The following is a 22924-nucleotide window of genomic DNA, read 5'->3' on the forward strand; positions in this document are numbered from 1 at the left end:
TAAAATAAAAAGAGTTACTTGATATCAGAATGACAGATTTTAAATTCCTTAAGATTGCTTAATGCGTGTACCAGTTTATAATTATGTGTGTATACGGTGGGGTTAGGGGGTGATGCATGGGACAGAAGAGTGCTAAAGTTTGACAGACCTGATAGTCTGGGAACTGGTTATGAAAATGACAGTTTTCTGGAGAGTGGAGAGTGTGGCAATCGGGACAACAGAGAGAAAGTATACGAATAAACACTGATGACTGAAATGTCTTACGTTTATGGTGCCTGATAGCTGTGGTCCATGCTGTAAATCGCTCTGTGAAATCCTGTTATGGTGATAGTTTTCAAAAACTATTATGAGAAATAAACTAGATAGACGGAAACATATCATGTAAAACATGTATTTAAATTTGACCGATTCCAGGGAGTGTGGGTATGACTCAGTCAGTTAAGCATCCGACTCTTGCTTTCGGCTCAGGTCATGATCCTGCAGTTCTTGAGATTGAGCCCCATGTCGGGCTCTGGACTGACAGCTCAGAGCCTGCTTGGGATTCTCCTCCCCTGCCCCACCCTCCCCTGCTGTGCGGGTGCACACACGCACACTTTCTCTCTCAAAATAACCATAAAAAAAATTTTTTTTTTCACTGATTCCTAAGAGATAAATATTGGTGTTCTTAGGAATGTGGTATCCTTTTAAAGCCCAAATATCTCATGACTCACTATTTTGGATAATTTTTCTTACTACCACTCTCAAACCAATATATAACTTTAACATGCTGTAACCACCAGGATGAACAATTCAAATAACCTAGCAGTTTATCTTATTTCTTAACTTTCTTATCTTCAGTGACATCAGTCCTGGAACTTTTTTCTTAAGAAAAATAAACAAACTTTAAATAGAGACAATATATACTGAAGGCTTTCTACTCTATTAAAATTTGCCACTAATGTTAAGCTGATCTACTAAAGAGAAGGTTTGTGAAAAATAAATATGTATTTTAGAATTTAAAATACAAAAGTATTGGTTTAAAAATGTCTTATATAAGCCCATATCATTTTAGATTATTATGTTGGGCAAATGAAACCTAGTTATCCTTTAAGAATTAATGAATGTTGGGGTGCCTGGGTGGCTCAGTTGGTTAAGTGTCCAATTCTTGATTTCTTGAGATCATCTGTCACATGATCTCACGGTTCATGAGATTAAGCCCCACATCTGGCTCTGCACTGATAGGGCAGAGCCTGCTTGGGATTCTCTCTCTCCCTCTCTCTGCCCCTCCCTCCCTCACATGTGTGCACATGCTCTAAGTAAATAAATAAACTTAAAAAAAAAAAGTAAAATGTCCAAGTGGTAGGATGTGTGTGTGTGTGTGTGTGTGTGTGTGTGTGTGCGCGCGCGCTCGCATGAGAACTGGGAAAAGGAAGGCAGAAGTTATTAGAATCTTTTAGAATTATTCATGATTTCACCTAAAAGGATTTGAAGATATGTACTAAAAACATTCTAATACTGCATTCTAAATTACATTATTTCTTGGTAAACCTGATGTTTCATATATCCTACTAATCATTTTTAAGTAGCTTTAAAAATGTTTTCACAAACTGGGGCGCCTGGGTGGCTCAGTCAGTTAAGCATCTGACTTCAGCTCAGGTCATGATCTCTCGGTTCGTGAGTTCAAGCCCCATGTCGGGCTCTGTGCTGACAGCCGAATCCTGGAGCCTGCTTCAGATTCTGTGTCTCCCCCTCTCTCTGCCCCTCTCATGCTCTGCCTCTCAATAATAAATAAACATTAACATTTTTTAAAATGTTTTCACAAACTAATATACAATACCATTTATATTAGCATCCCAAGAATGAAATACTTAGGCATAAATCTAACCAACTACATATAAGGTCTACATGAGGAAAATTACAAAACTAATGAATGAATCAAAAAACTAAAATGGGAGAGATATTCCATATTCATGAATAGGAAATCTCAATATTGTCATGATGTTAATATCTTGATCTACAAATTGAATTCAATCCCAATCATAACCCCAGCAGGTTATTTTATGGGTATCAACAAATTGATCCTAAAGTTTATATGCAGAGGAAAAGACCCAGAATAGCCAATACAATATTGAAGAAAAAAGTTGGAAGACTAACGCTAATAAGGACATTGTTGTATTGGTGAAAGAATAGACAAATACATCAAGAGAACAGAACAGAAAAGAGCCCAGAAACAGACCCCCATAAATATAGTCAACTGGTCTTTGACAAAGGAGCAAAGGCAATAATACAGTCGAGTGGAGATAGTCTCATGAACAAATGGTGCTGGAATAACTGGACATCCACATGCAAAAAAAAAAAATCTAGACACATGCTTTATACCTTTCACAAAGATTACCTCAAAGTGGATCACAGACATAAACAGAAAATGCAGAACTATAAAACTCCTAGTAGATAAGCTTCTGGGTATGGTGATGCCTTTTTACAACACTATAGTCATGAGCCATGAAAGAAATAATTGATAAGCTCGTCTTTGTTACAATTAAAAACTGTGCTCTGCAAAAGACAATATCAAGAAAATTAAAAGACAAGCCACAGATTGGAAGAAAATATTTGTAAAAGACACATCTGATAAAGGACTATTACCCAAAATCTACAAAGACCTTTTAAAATTCAACAAAAAGAAAACTAACAATCTGATTTAAAAATGGGCCAAAAATCTTAACAGACACCTCACCAAAGAAGATATACAGATAAACAAGCATATGAAAAGATGGTCCCCACCATACGTCATCAGGGAAATACAAATTAAAACAAGATACCACTATACTCCTATTAGAATGGCCCAATTTTGTAACACTGACAACAGCAAATGCTGGTGAGGATGAGCAACAGGAACTCTTATACATTGCTGGTGGGAATACAAAACAGTACACCCACTTTGGAAGACAGTTTGGTAGTTTCCTTCAAAACTAAACACTCTTACCATACATTTCAGCAGGTGTGCTCCTCGGTATTTACCCAAAGGAGTTGAAATTTATGTCCACACAGAAACCTGCACACGGATATTTACAGCAGCTTTATTCGTGATTGCCAAAACTTGAAACCAACCAAGATGTCCTTCATTAGGTGAATGGATAAATAAACTGGTAATCCAGGCAATGGAATATTACTCAGCACTAAAAAGAAATGAGCTATCAAGCTATGAAAAGACATAGTGGAACCTTAAATGTACATTACTGAGTGAAAAAAGCCAATCTGAAAAGGCTACACACTGTATAATTCCAACTATACAATATGGTGGAGAAGGTAAAACTATGACAATAGTAAAAACATCAGTGGTTTCCAGAGGTGAGGGTTGGGAGAGGGAGAGAAGAAATGAACAAGTGGGGAGCACAGAGGACTTTTAGGGCAGTGAAAATACCCTGTGTGATACTATATTTATCCAAACCCATAGATTATATATAACACCAGTAGTGAACCCTAAGAGAATCTGGACTTTGGGTGGTTATGATGTGCCACTATGGGTTCATCCTTGGTTAAAAAAAAAAAAAAAAAGTCCTCTTCTGGTGAGTAATTTTTTTTTGTTGTTTTTTTGTTTTTTTTTCTGAGAATGTTGATAATGGAGAAGGTTATGTATATGTGGGGATCGGGATATAATGGGAAATGTCTGTACCTCCCTCTCAATTTTACTGTAAACCTAAAACTGCTCTAAAAAATAAAGTCTTAAAAAACTAAATTCCACATTTGATTTAAAATATAATTGTTTCATTATAATACATACTTTAAACATTTATACTGTCAGTTACTGGCACATGGTCATTGTCTTTTTTAATTTTTAGATCTTACAACTTACTGTTGTTTCTTGCACAGTAAATTTTTAAAATGTGGCTTAACATTTTCACAGAACTTTTTTTAAAACATAAAGTCCAGATTCTGCCAACCAGTTCTCCTTTTGTTCCCCATCTTACCATTTCAATTTCCATATTAGGGACACTTACCAGATACAGTACATATCCCCATTCTGGAGCTGCGGAATAAGAAAAGATTCACAGAGTTGCAAAGCTAACATAGTCTTGCCTTCTTTTTCAGTGTTACAGATGATATCAATTCCACTCTTACAATCAGTTTTCAATAAATGCTATAAGAGGAAAAGAAAAATCAGTTCATATCATTAAAAATACCTAAAAAGCTAGTTGCATTCAATGTCTGGATTAAACATTCAGGAAAAAATTTAAATTTCTGGTTTTCTTCTACAAAAACAATGATGAATTATACAGAAATATTTTCATGGTTTCATAGTTTTACTATCTAGCACCTGCAATTTGTAACTACTTTTAATCTCATTAATGTCCACAACTTGTAAGTGAATAGATTCTATATTAGGAAAAGATTCTTTCATCTTAAAAAAAAACCAAAAAACAAAAAAACGAAAACAACAAACATGAGCATTTAATTTCTTAATATTTTATTAAAAGGCAAAATAATTTATAAAAGTATTTACAAAACAAGTGCTGAATAATTAACTTAAATTTTTATTTAAAATGCTTCCTATTTTTATTTAACCTCTTCTGTCACACAATAAGCTCAACATGTATAATGCTTATTGATGAATGCTTTGTTAATTTCATCAATTGTCAATCTCAGATTGTCTAATTCAATGCGAGCTTAAAGAATAGTGTCAAAGAGAACGCATCTAAATAATGTAATCCTAAAACCTTTGGTGTTACTGTAAAAGGAATTTTACAAGAATGGGCTACTTTTTTTTTTTTTTTTTTTTTTTTTGATAAGGTTAAAATAGTAAAAGGCAAACATAATCTCAAACAATACCTCCCGGAATAGTTGATCTTCTACAGGTGACATAAACAGACATGTGAAGAGTGCTTGATGGAAGTACAAGTCTTTGCTGATTTCTGGGTGATTTATACAAGATTTGATAAGAGCCATTGCTTCAGGTATGCGTTCACAAGCAATTAGGTATCTGGCACGTAGTTCAAAGAACAGTGGATTTTCAGAACTTAAATATTTGTTCACTATATTAAAAAGAAAACAAACTCTTATTACTCTCAAGAAAAGATTCTCAAACTTTGTTGTTTGAAACTCTACCACTAACATGTGGCATCTAATTAGATTAAGTGGTTATTTAACTAAATAGCATATTCCTTAGTAGGAGTTTATTTATGAAAATAATATTCAGTCATATGATTGGAAAAATGGAAATAAGAGTAACACCAAAACTGCTCAAGAAGTATCTTTTGATTTCTTTTCAGTCTAAAAACTGAAAAAAAATTAACAAAAAATGAAATACTCTCTTTTCAGTTCACTAATATGTTAAAATATGTTTCATGAAAACATGAAACATGTTTCATAACATGGGGTCTGGAATTTCTAGTCTATTTATGTACTTTATATTTTGTTGCCTAATATTGTCATTCACATAAGGTTAAAAGGCTGAATCCTATTTTGTCATTAAAACCACATTGATTTAGATGTATAGAGAAAAGTAACGTGAATTAAGGAAAATGTTTTATTACTTCTTATCAAAAATTAAGCCAAAAGTAGTACCAAAAAGGATTGCTTATTAATATATGTATCACTAAGAATAATTACTAATTAATACTTTACACAACTTAAAAACATATAAACACCTTTATCTACCTAAGTTTATTTAGACCTAACAACAACCTATGACAGGTATCATAATACTTCTTTCACAGATCACAAAACTGAGACTCAGAGAGGTCAAATGACTTGCCCAAGGACAAAGAATAAGTGGCAGAGCAGGAACAGGGATCCACATTTCATGATTTCAGATCAAAATGTTTTCATTACTTGTGTATGTTTAATCAGTAGCTTCTAAAATGCCTATGAGTGATGTTTTATTTGGGCTTCAACATGTGCCTTGCAATTCCATTTACAGCATATGATAAGCAGACAATGATTTATAGAGTTAATGCAAAGATAAACTTCAGACTGGTCTTTATCTTAATGGTCACCAACTAGAGGAGAGTCATCCATATTAATGAGGCTCTAGAGCAGCTTTTCCCAAAGTGAGGTATGCTAGTGGAAGTATGAAAGGAATATATACATAAGGATGAGAGAGAAGGAGAGTGAGAGAGAGAGAGAGAGACATACCGTCAGCCCTTACACCAACCAACAGATTTGTTCTAGCTCCTAGTCAGAGAAGCCTAAAAGCCCAAGCTTTCTTCTCTATTCTCACTCCTTTTGAAGCTCCTCATCTAGCTTCTGTGCCATCTGACCACATTCCCCAGGCTCCTCATAGTTTTCTTCAGTCTGTCACCCTTGCCTTCCCTATATTGACTCTATATGCTTTTCCTTGATGGTACAACTCTTCCTCCTCAGTTCCAACTGCCTCCCTCTTCAGTTTTTTACTCCTTTCTGAAACCCTCACATCAAGTTCCAGTCTCCTTTGTATGCCCTGGGTATTTACCACTATAACACTATGATATATATTGTAGCTCTTTCCTCTAGTCTTATTCTACCTCCTATCTCAGCCCACCACTTTTAACTACTTCTCCTGATCTTCTCTCTTTCGTCATCTTCTCTCCTATCTCTGTCACAGTCCTCCACACTTGTATCTGGAGTTGACTTGCTCTTAAGCTGGAGAAGCATAGCCCCTTCTCCACTCAACTCTACTCAAAACCTACCCCCAACCCTTATTAACCTGAGGCAAATGGAAAGATCCTAACCTGCTCAGCACAATATGTGGTGTGAAGTATCCTCACCAGAACAAGGGTGGGAAGTCTTGTCTTTTCTTTCTGGCCATCTTATAATTGCACTCCATGGGCTCTCTCCATGCTTTCAAATGTTTTCCATGCTTTTTCTGCTTACACTACTGCTGAGTTTACATTCTAAGTTCTGATGATCCAAAATGTTCTCGGGCTCAGGAACAATATGGCAAACAGTTTTTAAAAAGAATTACCTAGAAGTAATTGACAGAGCCTCTTGCCTCAAAAGGAAATTTTGGCCCACAGGAAACACAGTGGATCTATGCTGGAAAGGAGGTGATACCAAAGCATGCAGGTCGTTCAGGGATGAGATAAAACTCAACTTCTACTAATGGATGAAGTTTGGGAAATACTGCTCCAGAGTACTTGGAATTCATTCAACTCGTCACTCATTCACTTACACATTCCTCAGATGGTCACTTGGTTCAGTTAACAAATACTTATATTGAGTACCTACTCTGTACCAGGCACTGGGCTGGGTATAGGATATGCAGTAGTGGTGACAAAAACTGACAAAGAGTTCCAGCCCTCAGAATTTACTGTATAAGGGAGATTCCATGTGCTTAAGCAGGGTGTTGTTGTTGTTGTTGTTGTTGTTTTTAAGGGTGTTTGTTCCTACTTAACTAGATTTTTAAAATATAACAAATGATGAAACCAAACTCTCTGTAACATCTGGACAGTAAGTGTATTACACTGAATTCCCATTAGAATAAATGAAAAATTACTATACATAAAGGTACCTAGTCGGGTGTCAAAAATCATTCTTGGGCCAGGTTAGTATAACAATTTAAACACACTTCATGTGAAAATACATTACTCTTATTCAGTATTAGAAGATAAAGAAAAATCACTATTACTGCTCTAGTTAGAAATGAAAATTGCGCTTGCTTCTCACAAATGTTGGTTTTGATTTTGAGTCTCCTGAAGTACCTATCTCCTGAGATGCTGGCTGGGCTTTAAGAACAGCTTGCAACACTGGATCTTCCCATGGGCCACCATCTCTAATGATTCGAGTCACCAGTTCCAGATTCACATTTCCATATCTGCGGAGGTGATTCTGGCATTCCTAGGAGAGAAAAATCATTTTGGCTTTGTGAATTTAAAGGGGTTAAAAACTAAACTTGATCATCCTTGTCAATAAAATGACTGATGGTCAATGAGTCAGCTATTAAATTATAAAAGAGAAAGGGTTGCTATAGTAACCTAAGTAGGGTGTCAAAACCCCATCAGTACACAAATAGGCTTTAATGCCAAAGGTTACAGAGTTTCTACATAATTGGACTTAGAAAATCCAATTATAATAGGGATTAAGTGTAACCCAAGGGAAAAACTTAAGGGATGCATCATTTCTAGGAAAAGAACCAGGTTTTAAAACCTAAGGGAAAAACTTACAGGATGCATCATTTCTAGGAAAAGAACCAGGTTGCAAAAATGTAAAACTTAAATGTTCAGTTTATGTGAGGGCTCATAAAGCTTCTGTTAACAATGGCAAGCAAGAACCTGACTATAAGAAAGAGGTAGAAGGGTCCCTGTCCAATGCAGACTGTGGTTGGCAGACACACAGGTCCCCTGCTCTGATCCCAAATGTATACGCCTAGTTGTGATGGAAGGCTAGAAGATGGAAATTCTATTGCATTATTGTTCTATTAGCAGATTTGTAGTCTTGGGATAAAGAAATGGCAGGCTGAAGGAATGAATCCAACCTATAATATGAAGACTTTACATTAGTTTTAAGATAAAGATGTACTGATAGGTTGGGCATTAACTGATAATTTGTCTATGTATTTTCTGGGACTTTTTTTTAAAGATGTTTGAAATATTTTTAGAGAATCTTTTATCTTAGACTTGTGATTATAATATGAAGTATGTAACAAGTTTGTAAACAAAGCTTAATATTTAGGAGAACTTGGTTGACTGAATTTATAAATTTGATTTCTTAGATTTAGGTTTATGAGATTTAATTATTTGATTATGCTTTTTTGATTCATTACATACCTTGGTATTGTTTCTAAAATGTTTCAGGGAATTTAATTTGATAATTAAAAGATTAACTGAAGGCCTAGTAAGGGTATAAATAGATACATATTTTTTAATGCATACATCGAGCTTACAGCCTTAAGGAAAAAACTAGGCATTGAAATTGGCAATGTTAAAAATTTGAATAAATGGCACATCAATTAAAACACAAATAATTGCCAAAATTTCTTTCTGTGCTCAAAATATCCTTCAGACATTAAAAACTTAGTAAGTTATAAGCAAAGCTTAAACAATACACCATTACAAATTTTACGTATGATATAAATCATCAGGCTACATGTTCAAAGTGGCAGTAAACACTTTGCTTTTATTTGTCATGTTCTTTCATCATTTGAATGTTCCAAAGTAGTATCTATATGCCACTTTTTATTCCTTGTTAAGATACACAAAAAGAGGTTTTATTTGTTTCATGAAAGAACAAGGCAGTAGAAGAATCAAGTTTCAAGATAAAGAATCATTTAGTCAAAGAAGTCAACAGATAATTAAGTCATAACATGAAAATAAGTGTCTTCTAGAAGTTATTTAGAATATTCCCAAATTAAAATGAGCAAGCAAGCAAGCAAGCAAACAAAACTGTATAAATAAATAATGGGCAAGTTACTTAACCTCTCTGTGCTCCTTCAGTTAACTCATCTGCAGAATGGTTACTAAAAACACCTACTTCATAGGATTGTTGTGAGGTTTAAATATACAGTATTGAAAGTGCTTACTTAGTACAGTGCCTGGCACATAGTAAGCACTTAATAAATGTTAGCTATTATATCTTCTAGTATTTTTTAACATTTTGGATAACTATTTTATCTTTGCACACCCAAATGCCTTAGCAGAAAATTAATTTCTACATTTCCATGTGTCAGCATGTTTATATAGCATTCATAAAAACAAGATATAAAGTTTTTTGATCAGCCATGATTTGTTTTAAACACATGGAACATAGTAAAAATCTGTGATAACAGCTTTAAAACAATCATTGACTTCAAACCTAAAGGTGAATCAACTCCTATATTACTCTAGACACACATACTGCTACCCCTAAAATTCAACTACTGTAAGCTGGCTTTGGTTCAATAAAAGTACAAGACATAAGGTGAGCTGGATGCTAGTCCCTGAATCACTGGTGAGCTTTAGCTCTGCTGCTGAGCTCTTGGACAACCCATCTTTCTAGCTGTCTCACAATAGGTGAGGTACCAATCACACAGCCCTTAGCATTGTGAGACCCAGAATTGGACTTCGTGAAATAGGTCTATTGCTAATCTCCTAAACATGGCTGAAAAATAAATACTTGGAGGTCTTGTTAAAAAACAGATTCCCAAGCACCAGTTCAAATATACTAAATCAAAATTTCTAGAGGAAAGCGCTGATAAACTGTATATTTAACAATCCCCACCCCAGAGTCGACTCTGACATACTTTCTGATTATACTTTCTACATTGAGTGTGTACTTTCATAAATGTTTATGCTAGAAAGTATATACTTGTACTCCTATCAATCCTTCTATTAAAAATTAGTCAATTAGCTTAAGTTCATTTTTCTAAGATAAAAATTGTATGGGAGAGTTTTGGTTTTTTTTGTGTGTGTGTGTACTTATTGAGGCAAATGCACCTTATTTTAGAGACCATTTTCTATGGGAAATGGCTCTGGACAGGAAATAGAGATGAAATGAAGATTTCATTTTGGTTTATTTAAAAAGACATGGGATGGAAAAAAAAAAAAGACATGGGATGAGAGAACAAGTAAGTTTGTAAGTATATTTTGGCTCCTCCTTCCTTAGATAGTATGGTGGCTTTTGTGGATGATACGCAATTCAAAAGCCTCCAAAGCGAAAAAGGAAGCACTTAAGTCACTACAGAATTCACAACTATCTTTCCTATATATGCATATTATATATATTTTTACAATGTTTACTTAAAAATTTGGACCTGTACATTAACCTAATCCTTTATTAAGTCATCTGTCTACTATCATTGATACCCATCACACTGTGCTAAATGTTCCCTCAGAAACTTCCATTCAACCTTGTGTTTTTGCCAAAGGTAGAAAACAAAACCCCCTCCTTCACTTTTCTTTCAGAATCTATTGTGGTGCAAACTTAATGTTTTGTTCCAGAAGAACTTGTTACCTCATTAGAATTGCCCCCCCCCCCCCAACATGTCTGCAAAGCTGTATATTCAGTGTTCTTGATCTGAACTCCTCAGCAGCTCATCATAAAATGAAATTCTTTTTTTTCCAGAGGATGAAATTCTTAATGACTGAACTTCATATTTAAGGATCTCTGCACTTACCTACCTAACTCATTCAGCTATTCAACATCATGAATCCTCCAGCCTGGTCTCCTCCATGTCTCAAATTCATCATGTACTTTCTTGCTTATGCTTTTCTCATATCACTCACTCTTTTTCTCCTACAACTTCCTACAAACCTATTGAAACCTTCCAGTAAACCAATCTAAATACTTTCCTATCTTTTCATAATCCTGCTTTTTCCTGAGAAGCCTGTACTAGCTACCTCAATCCATAATAAAGTTAATTCCTTCTCCTGCAGTACTGAAAATCAGTACCAGTTAACTCTTCTGATATTTATCATGTAACAGGGAGCCTTGTGTTATTAAGGGCTGACATCTTACTTCTTAGGTAGTTAAAAGCATGTTCAAACAGAGCCAAGAAAGGAAAGGTATACCAGAAAAGATAAATTCTCAATAATAACTTTTTAATCAGAATCGAGTTTTATGGAAATCCATGTAATCAGAAACATTATGCAGTATTTGTCTTATTTTGAATGCAGCTTCCAGAGCAAAACTGTAGAATACCATATCAAATTCACTCATAAAGCAAGCTATGGTAGCAAATCAAAGCAAAAAATTTTTAAAAGGTCTTCAATGTGGTTAATGTTATAAAAACAGAGCCTTTAAAATACAGTAAAATCTTTACAATACTTTATAATAAGAGGAGAATGATCATAACTTTTATTATTACACTTCCATTGGTTATCTCATGGCAAAGCATTTCAAAAAGTTGTAAAATCTAAAGTTGTTACGTAGTTTTCTTTTTCAAAAAGATAACATTACACATTTGCTGTTCTTTTCTGTGGTAAGTTCCTAAGGAATATTTACCTAATGTTTTTAAAAAATAAACATTCTGAGTTTGCCCATATAAAGAGGACAGTATAACAGTGAAAAAGTTACTGCTTTTCAAAAGAAAGTTATGGAGAAAATCATTTAAAATGAATATTTGGAAGTGTTTACATTCTTGCAGGTTTGCTGTTGCCAAAATCAGTATGTCACTTACAACGTTTGTATTAAAAAACTTAAACTAGAATTTTTTGTTGAAAAACCTTTCAACTGGAGCATTTTAATGGGCTTTCAGAGTCCTATGTTAAAAATGGTTAGTATCAAAACATTGATGTTAGTAACAATAGAAATTTAGTAGTCAAATTTCAACAACTCTGTAATTTGGGTGGAAGGAATTTAAACTCAGTATCACAGTTGAGAAAATTTTTCACCTATGACAAATATTAAAACCAAGTATCAAAGTAAACACCTTAAAATCAGACTATATGACCAAGTGTTAGAATTTTTCAAAAATAAAGCATATTAAGTCATACTGCTATCATTAGTTTTTACACTGTTAAAACATTATTTTACTTTCATTTTTTTAAATGTTTTTTATGTTTCATAATGTATATAGTATTAGCACATATCCATAAATAATACATATATATGTATTGAGAATATTCTGTTTTTTAAAAAAACCTAGATGGTTGTGCTATCAGAAGTCTGGACATTCCTGATTTTAGGTATTATTTGTTTTTACATTTGTGTTTGGAATCAAATATAAAACTGTCTTTTTTTTTTTTAACTTCTACTGATCCTAATATGTCAGTTTTTTTTCTTATGTGATGTGCTTCTACCTGTTATTTTTACTGTTTACACTCTAGTCTAGGCCTTCATCTGCTATCACTTAAATAACCACATTAGTTTCTTCTTCCTGTCTCTGCTATGCAAGTCTTTAGGAGGTCTCAGAATGTAAGTTAACAAAGCATTTAGATAGTAGTATAAGGGCTCCTAGTTGGCTCAGTTGGTGGAGCATGCAGCTCTTGTATCTCAGGGTTGTGAGTTTGAGCCCCATGTTGGGTGTAAAGATTACTTAAAAATAAAATGTTAAAAAAAAAAAAAAAAAAACAGAAAGTTTATACATAAAGATTTCTTTAGGGGCTCCTGGCTCTCAGTTGGTGGACCATATAACTCTGGATCTTGGGGTCGTGAGGTCAGGACCCACATTGGGTAGAAAGATTACTTTAATAAAACCTAAAAAAAAAAAAAAAATTTAGGGGCACCTGGGTGGCTCGGTCAGTTAAGCAGCCGACTTCAGCTCAGGTCATATCTCACTGCTGGTGAGTTCGAGCTCCACGTCAGGCTCTGTGCTGACAGCTCAGGGCCTGGTGCCTGGTTCTGATTCTGTGTCTCCCTCTCTCTGCCCCTCCCCCATTCTCTCTCTCTCTCTCTCTCTCTCTCTCCTTCAAAAATAAATAAACATTAAAAAAATATATGAGGGGCGCCTGGGTGGCTCAATTGGTTAAGCGTCCGACTTCGGCTCAGGTCATGATCTCACCATTTGTTGAGTTCGAGCCCCATCGGGCTCTGTGCTATCCGTACAGAGCCCACTTCAGATCCCCTGCCCCCATTCTCTACTCCTTCCCCACTCACATTCTGTCTCTTGAAAATAAACATTAAAAAATTTTTTTTAACTTCAGACTATTGTTTTGACATATACATTACTGCAAACACATGATTATATCTATTCATACTGGTTGAGAGTAATACTTAGGCCCTTGTTCTACTTTTATAAACCTCGACTCCACAGGAGCTTAATTTTCTGACCTGTAAAGTAAGGGATTATTGGATCAACAATTTCCAGGGTGACTCCCAATCTCAAAATTATAAAAATGCATTAATGCCTATAAATTACATATATTTGATTTTTAAAAATAACTACAATCATGTACTTAGTGAACTATTTAAGATATTCCATTTGGGACTTTGGAAAAAAAATGAATATTTAAGTGTAAGTAATTGTTCCCTGTTTAACAGACATGATTACATTTTTATACATTTAAAAAAATCTTAAGTAATGAATATAAATGTGACTTAAATTAGCAATCAAAGTTTTAGCTCAAGTGGAAGCCAATCATAAGTACAGAAAACCATCAACTGCAGCATAACCAAATTTCAGAATTGGTAATTGCCAAGTTAATGAAAGCATGACCCTATTATTAACATTTTTAAATCATAAATGAAATAATATGGCCAACAGAGAAGTACTATTGTTACTGTTTTACCCTGTAAGACAGAGACCCTGAAGCAGAATTAAGGTGTATGCAAGGTTTACTGGAGTATAGGTTCCCACATAAAGAAATAAATATAAAATCTGATATAGCAGAGAGAACAAAGAGTTAGTCAAGAGAACAGGTCACAGTACCAGCAATACTACAAATTGAGCGAGTTAATCTCCAATAAATATTATTGAATAGATGAATGAATGTATCTCTCTGGTCCTCTCTGGTCCTTAATGACCTTTATAGTTCTTTACAACTAAATTTTCTATGATCTAATATTTTATCTGGGAAAACAAACTACTTCAAGCATTAAGATGCTGATAATTCTAGTTATTATGTATTAAGACACTACAGAATCATCTTTCAGTGATAAGCGAATGCCTCAATGACCCTGATGTGCTTTTAGAGCTACTTTCAAAGTGTCAATCTTACTGATTTTGAAGGCACTTACATGCCTGGTCCTGAAAACACAAAATTGCAAGATGCTCGAATATAACATCTTTGTTAGAGCTGGATACTATGGTGTGAACAACTATCACTGAACAATGTTTAGTACCCACTTTTTGAGATGACTGTTGGTTCCATGTGTCAGGGTAAACTGGCCTTTCCTGACATATGATGCTGACAGCCCTATCTTTTGGAGGCTTGCTTTTGGTCCCCTGAGCTTAACTGTCTCATTTATTTATTATATATTTTATGCCTGAAATAACTCTGGGTCTTGTATCTATGCAAAGTGATTATAGAACTTCAACAGTTGAGGTAAAGTGTTTCCTTCTCAGATTATTAAAAACAAAAAATACACAGAGAAAGTGAAATATTTCTGAGGTGGTATTATACAAGATTTATTAATCTTCGTAGTAACAGTTTCAAAAATATAATGAAAAACTATCAAAGCTTTACCCATTTCAACACAAGGTTAATCTAAGGAATATAATTTTGAAAAATTATTTCAAAATCTGAAACTTTAATTTTAATATCAATCTCTTTCATTCCAGTGCTAAATATGTGGCATACTTGTCAAGTATGTTTCTTTCATAGCCAGTGAAATCTTTCCCCCATCCCTTTCAATTCTCTTTTTTCTACACATTGTCAAAATAGAATCAACAAGTAAATATTTGATGGTTTCATCCCATGAATGCATTTGTTGATCTGTTCCCCATATCACTGTATATTAGTAACCAATGAACCAGGAGGTAAATTTCAGAAAATACACTTCATTGTTTCTTATTTTTTAGAGCTCAGCAATGATGATACATCTCTAAGAGGGATTCTTTTTTTTTTTTTAATTTTTTTTTAACGTTTATTTTTGAGACAAAGAGAGACAGAGCATTAACGGGGGAGGGTCAGAGAGAGGGAGACACAGAACCTGAAACACGCTCCAGGCTCTGAGCTGTCAGCACAGAGCCCAACGCGGGGCTCGAACTCACAGACTGTGAGATCATGACCTGAGCCGAAGTTGGACGCTTAACCGACTGAGCCACCCAGGCGCCCCTCTTAAGAGGGATTCTTTAAAAAAAAAAAGGAAAAAAGAAAAAAAAAAATGTCTATGGACTTATTTAGCCTTCATTTGTGTTGGCACACATATCAGTACTAGGGTCTAGTAACTACTAAGTGTTGGAGACACAAGGATGAAAGTAGTCTCTGCCTATGAGATCTAACAGCCTAGCTGGAGAGGCAGATAGAATTCAGAGGTACTGGTGTTTCGGTACACAGTGAAAAAGCTGGTGGGGGGTGGGGGGTGGGCAGGGAGTCCTATGTAGTCAAAATGTAGTTGAGCAGAGACAGGAGAGGAATTCTATTAGAGAAGAAAAAAATAAGGACACACAATTTTGAAACTGCCCCTCAAAATGTCTTGTCTTAAGTTGACATGATCATAGTCTTTAAAGCCTCTTAACCAGCCCTACAAAGGTGGTTTTGAATACTAAGATTAGGACTTTGCCAAATTAAGTCTTTGGGCAACTTATTCCAAGTAGTCTAGGAAGGGAATATAGTCCAAAGGTTTTAGGAGAAAGTCAGTGGTTGGTTCTAAACTTCATAGTAGCTAAAAATAAAACCTGGGAGCTATGCTGGTTTATAATGCCAACAAATATACACACTCTGACTTCTTAGGAGAGATCAACACTTGCCCCAGTGAAACAGGATAGACATAACTCCTCTCTAGTGGCTGGTGCTTTTACTTTTGATTCTTATTGTTCTTCTCTTTCAACACTATTGCAGTAAGATAGCTTTGGGCCTCTCCTTGTTTGGGAGGTTGTAAACCTACCTCCTCCCATCTGCTTCCCCCAGTTACCCAAAGAAGGACAAGTAGATTAAAAATGGGTAGAGTCTCAGGAAAGAAAGCTTAACTAAGGCTCACTTCTATTCTGAACAAAAAAAGATCTTTGTGACTTATACATTGACCCCAAGGGATGAGGATAGTTTTCACTGAGGTCAGGTCAGGCTTACTAAAACACATGCCGAGCTCTAGAAGTAGGGCTTTTATTGGTTGGCATTTGCTGATTACTCCAGGGTCTTTTTTTTTTTTTTTTTTTCCCCTAAATTGGGGCGGGGGGAGCTTTATAACATCTATTTTTCTCTTGATTTATAAAAGTAATACATACTTTTTAAAATATTTTTTTAAGTTTATTTTTATTTGAGAGAGAGATAGAGAACAAGCAGGGGTGGGGCAGAGAGACAGAATCCCAAGCAGGCTCTGCACTGCCAGCACAGAGCCTGATGTGGGGCTCGAACCAACAAACAAACTGCAAGATCATAACATGAGCAGAAGTCAACTGTCAGATGCTTAATGTAGTGAGCCACCCAGGCACCCCAAAGTAATACATATTCTTGGTTAAAAAAAATATATGTAGACCCACCAATCTAACCATCATTGGGCATTCGTACTTGGATGTTCCAAAGATATTTGAAACTCTGTCTAGAATGGAACTTATCTTCTTTCTATATCCTGTTCTTCTGCCTATAATCACTGCCCACTTAGTGAATGGCACTACTCTATGTGGTTAGTTCAGCTTAGATGCCCAAGAATATACCTGATTCTTCTCTAGCTTCTTTACCTCCATCCAATCAATACCATAATCTGAGATTTTTGTTCCAGATCATTGTATCTGTGCTTTTATTTTCTTTTTCCAGAATCATTTCTAACATTAATAGAATTTTCATTATAGCCATATTAGCAAGTCTACTAATTTTTACTTGTTTCCTCATGTCAGTCCTATTTTTTAATTTTATAATAACTCTATTTGTTAAGTTCTTTATTTTGACCATTTCTAAATCAGTGGCATACTTTTTTTTTTTTTTTAAAGACTTGTATTTGTTTTGTTCTGTAAGCATTTGGACTATTTCTTTCTGTTGCTCTCTCTCATAAACTATAGAGCTTGGCAGGTGTATTATTAAATAGTATTTTTTACCTTGAAAAACTCCAGAGACATTATTTATTCTGGTATTTGTTACAATGGAGAAATTCATTGCTAGCCTGTTTTTTGGGGTTTTTTTTCCTTTGTGGGAATCCTATTTTACATGAGTCCTGCATTTGTAGGAACTTCCCTTTATCCTAAAAACTGAAGACTGTAATAAGATATGGCTGCATGTAACTATGAATTGGAAATACATTTTTAGAGATCTGTTTCTTTCACTGATTTTTTTCTGGAGCTAATCTGTTGTTGATCACCTTCACTATACTTTTAATTTAGTAGTTTCATCTCCATACAATATCTTACCTCCATACGTTCTCTAGGATGGTCCCTTCTTTACAATTTCACTTCCAGTTTCATGGATGATACCCTGAACTTAACCAAAGAAAGAACAAAACTGATCTCTTCTTTTTTTAAACTGTCTTATCTTAACCATGTAATTGACGGTAACTGGTATTAACCTCTTTATTCATCTTTACCTAGAATATCTAGAACAAAGAGCTGTTTTACTAATGGGTAAATAGGTCTCTGTTGAATCCTTCAAGCTCAACCAAGAGAGAAGTTTAATTTGTTAGATCAATGACCCACGAAGTAGTAAAGAGAAGCTACAGCTACCACACCCCTTTTCAAAAATTTCTAACTTCTGGATATTGGGGCAGGTTCCATTTAGTTTGGGTCGTCTCTTCATTTTTTCAGTGGAAGGAATGCTTTCATGAAGAGCCATACATCCCATTTTTAATATTGGTAGCATAGTCACATCCGTATTCCTGTTTTGTGGGCTCTGCTGCACATGTGGTACACTTTCCAGAAGCACCATCAAAAATGAGATCGGCCCCACACCTAAGCCCCACCATCTGGTATTTCTTACAGTCCTCACTGTTATAAGCTGATAGAGGCAGGGGACAGACAACATTTGGAAGGTCTCCCCCTTTCCAGGTCTCTCTCCCCTATTTAATCACATTCAGGTAACCAGGCATTGTTTGGTTCATTGCTCTAGATGGATTCATCCCTGAGTACTTGATATAGAGAGCCTCATCCTAGTTTCCAACATTCATAAAGAATTTTGTTCTCATATTATTTTTGTCATTTCACTGGGAATCTAATTTTAATTACATTAATGGGTTTTGGAGATCTAGTAGATGAATTCAATTACTAGGCTATGGAAAGCTCATCAGTGAACAGATTCAAAATAATAATGATGAAATAGGAGCATCATATAAGAAATGTGTCATCTTTTTGTTTTGAGGTAAAGAAGAATTATTGGAAGCCAAAAGTTAAGAAAGCAAACTTTTAGAAGCAGGCAAATGGAACATCTGGCTCTAAGAATGAATTTCCTCTTGGAATAAGGTAGAGAGAAAATTATAGTCAGTCGATAAGAAGATTTAAAATTTCTACTTGAGCAGCTCAGGTTTTACGAGATCAGAAATTCATGGAAGAACAGAATAAATTTAAGGGCCAGGTTTTGGTCTTACTGTGAGAACAGAAATCCAGGTAGTATGACTTCAGAGCCCACACCCTGACATAAAGGATAATTAACTCAAATCCAGCAAAGAATGTTAATCTCTTGCTAATTCAGAGTGTGGTCCAGGGACCAGCTCCTAGGCATCACTACTGAGCTTGACAGAAATACAGACTCTCAGGCCCCACCCCAGAACTATTGAATCAATATCTGCATTTTAACAAGATTCTCAGGTATCTTAAAGTGTGAGCAGCATTATGTTTGCCATACTTATGGTAGAGGAGAATGAACAAGAACTTAAGCTGGTATGAATCTTTATGAAAGGTGGACAGTAATGAACCACTTGGGGAAATAGAGTTTGCATTAGTAGAAAATCTAAAAATATTTCAAAAGCTGACACTGGGATTATCACTAGACTGTGAGATATGTCGAAGCCTGGGAAATTTACAAAGCTTAGCAAACACAAGGGTTTTGGGGAGTACACATGATGGACTACATGTTGGCCCTTCTTGGGTCCTAAGGGCACAGGCAGGGAAGCACCAAACAGCAGCAGCTCAGCTCAGAAAATGGAGGACAAAATGGGAACAAAAGGTGAAATCTCCTGGGAGGCAGGAGTTACAGGCTCAAGAAAATTCAGAGTAGGAAGGAAGAAAGAAGCAGGAAGAAGCAACAGCAACAGAAGTAGCAGAACTGGCCTAGAGGTTTTAAAAACAAAAGGGAACTAAAGGAGGGGTAGCCTTTAGAATTTAAGCAGGAGCTAGAAAAGGATATAAAACCAAGAACTCTTGGAAACCCTGCTCAAAAGAAAAAAAAAATTATCCCTTCAGAGATGTTATGATTTCACACATTTAAAGCATAATTCAAACACTGTGACTCATTTACTCTATAAACACTTCAGCAGTTTCCATTATCAGTGCTCATTTAATATCTCCTTGAGGCATTTCCTAACTACCTGATTTACAACTGAAATCTTCTTCCCCAATAACACCATGCCAGCACTCCATCTCCCTGGTCTGTTTCATTTTTCTTTTAGTCATTTGTTGCTTTCTAAAATAATCTGAAATGGGGACGCCTGGGTGGCTCATTCCGTTAAGCATCTGACTTCGGCCATCAGGTCATGATCTCATGGTTCGTGAGTCTGAGCCCCGCATCGGGCTCTGTGTTACAAATTCTGTGTCTCCTTCTCTCTCTGCCCCTCCCCTGCTCACGTTCTATCCCACCCCCACCTCTCTCTCTCTCTCTCTCAAAAATAGACAAACATTAAAAAAAATTTTTTAATAAAATAAAATACTCTGAAATTTACAAAGATTTGATTTATTGTCTTTCTGTCTCTATACCAAAATTAAACTTCACAATAGGACACTTTTTCTGGTTTTGCTTACTGCTGTTTTTCCCAGAGCCTAGTGCCTAACATATACAGAAGACTCAATACATATCTGCGTAGTAAAAAATTCAAAAATGGATTGCCAAAAACACAGTATCAAAGGAAAAATGGACTAGAAAATTACAAAGTTTTAAATACTGAATATAAACTTTAATTAGAATGTAAGCTCCACGATGGGACACCTGGCTGGCTCAGTTGGAAAAGCATGAGGCTCTTTTTTTCTTTTTTTAAGTTTATTTATTTTAGTAATGTCTGCACCCAACATGGGGCTCAAACTCATGACCCCGAGATCAAAAGGATATAAGCTCCATGGAAATAGGTAGTTTTACTTCTTTTGCTGATTGTAAGAATGTATAAAGTAGAATATGTAATATACCTAGTTTCATTGATTCTAAGATGCATTTTTTTTTCTTGTATTTCTACAACTGTAAAATCAGAATATGTTTTATAGCCAATGCTATCTTAGAATCCAAGTCAGCCTGGTGATGGTCATGCTGTGGTTGTCATTCTGCATCCATGGACATTTAAAGAGCATGAAAACTTATGACTGAGAATAAAATCCACGAGACTAGCAGAGCACACTTTTTACTTGTGAAGCAAATGGTATGGGGAGGGTGTAGAGCAGTCAATGTAATTTAACAACACTCTGAAGCAGGAGTCAAAGTTGGCTGGTTAAACAGAACCATAAAACCAACTTAAGCTTTTAAAACCCCAGTGCCCATGGCTTTTAGTTCTTTTATCAATTATTTTAGGAAATGCTACTTCATCAACACTTTCGATGCCACTGAAGACAAAAGGGTGTAGAAAAACAGACAGTGAAGACTTGGTGGAAAAACAAATCTAGAGTCAGATTCTGAATGTGAGGAAGTTTTAGATATATGTTAGCCAACTAAGTCTGCTCCTAATTTTCCTATTTTTATGTATGCATTGGAGTGAGAAATCATAAAAATCTATTTTAATTCAGTCTACAAGATCTCTTTCAATAAATATAAAATAAAAATTCTAGGTGAGAGAAAGTATTGCATGACTTTTCTGTTATTAAGCTGACCTCCTTCCCAAAGATGGACAGCCTTTCTTATTAACACACAATAGAAATAAATGTGAGATATGACATCTGAACACCTTACCCCTAGAGGGAGCTCAAAGTACATCTTCCTTTATTCTACCCAGAGAATAATGATGAGATAATGCCAAGGACACATTAGTGAGCCACAATACTAGGAACTGCTTCTTAAGTAAATGGTAAAAAGATCAAATGTTCTTGTGTCTACAGTTGAGGTCTTGGATCTTTGGCATTCCCTTCTGGATTTACTCCCTCCTCTCTTGTAGCATGTGCCAAAAACAAACAAACAAATGAATAAACAAACAAACAAATTACATATCTTGCGAAGGCTATTAAGAAAATAAATGAGAAAATTAGGGTATAGCCAAGGGGAAAAAGTGACATGAGACAGCCTGCTTTTAGGCTAGGCAAGAAGAGTCATTTTTTTTTTTACTAGGGCTGAGTTCTAGATTGGATATGAAACCAAAGTCTTTATCAATAAAAAGTGTGAGTGTATGTGCAGGATGTGCTTAGGAACCCACAAGGGTGGTAGCAGCAGGCTCTGGTCTAGCAAATATAGAATTGGAAACTTAATTTGAACTGTTTTTAGAAATAGAGCTAAAAGTTAATTTTAAGAACCTTCTTTTTCTGCTGGTATAAGAGGATCCTAAGCATTGCCATCTTAGTAAATATAAAAACAAGCAACAAATAACCAATATACCATTTTTAGGGGGAGAATCAGGCATGTGTTAAATGTAGACAAAATGTGAAGGAGTAAACTGTTTTACCTGGAATGATCCAAGAATATCCTTTAGTGGCTCTTCATAAAACTCATCTCTTCCAAAGAACAGCAGCAACTCAAAGAAGCTCCTAGAAAGATTAAGTAAATGATAATGTTCATTGCTTCTTTAACTGTTTTGCCCCAATTTAAAAGATAAAAGCTATGTAATATCAGTTAGTTTTAAAATAACCAGTTTTGAAAAATTATATTGAGATTTAAAACTCATGTTGGGTTTTCAATAAAATTTTAATAGAAGTGTCTTCAAAGAAAATATAAAGAAATATACTTAAGTTCTAGAATTATAGAATGAACAATTACATTACTCGTGCCCACAGAGTTCACAATGCCAAAAAAAGAGAAAAATAAATGCAATGATACATAACTACCAGGTGGCAAAAATGTTGCTACACCTGCCAAGATGATTTAAACTGGGGACATAGACCAGCTTCATCCTAGTACAATGAGCCCCAGAGAAAATTCAAAATCTAATTTTTTTCAGATGGATATAAGGGATGGATAAAATTGACACAAAAATATAAGAAAATTAGAAGGTCACTGTGAATACTCTCAGCCAACATTTATATTATAGCAATGCCACCAATTAGGTATCTAATAAATGACACGTGGGTTCTCAAACTCTGGGCTTACCTTGACTATCCCACTCCTGACAGACTGCCCCAAATCTGTGGTTCATCTTTTTAAAATAATTGTCTTTGGAAAATACTGTGTCTTTAACAATTCATAATTTCATACAG

The 22924-nt window shown here is 35.2% G+C and overlaps 1 protein-coding gene across 6 annotated transcripts in view; it reads right to left on the bottom strand.

The window, feature by feature from the left end:
• ZNF654 (zinc finger protein 654) overlaps positions 1-22924 on the bottom strand; it is a 94527-nt gene that overhangs the window by 16844 nt on the left and 54759 nt on the right. For 3 of the 6 annotated variants that reach the window (XM_047876178.1, XM_047876177.1, XM_047876179.1), the window contains 4 exons: positions 22177-22258; positions 7656-7791; positions 4807-5009; positions 3978-4117 (listed from right to left, as the gene is read on the bottom strand). In XM_047876178.1, coding sequence (XP_047732134.1) covers positions 3978-4117; positions 4807-5009; positions 7656-7791; positions 22177-22258 — 561 coding nt within the window. The other 3 variants (XM_047876180.1, XM_047876182.1, XM_047876181.1) reach the window with 3 other exon arrangements.

Source organism: Prionailurus viverrinus, chromosome C2 (assembly GCF_022837055.1).
Source record: "Prionailurus viverrinus isolate Anna chromosome C2, UM_Priviv_1.0, whole genome shotgun sequence".
NCBI classification, from domain to species: domain Eukaryota; kingdom Metazoa; phylum Chordata; class Mammalia; order Carnivora; family Felidae; genus Prionailurus; species Prionailurus viverrinus.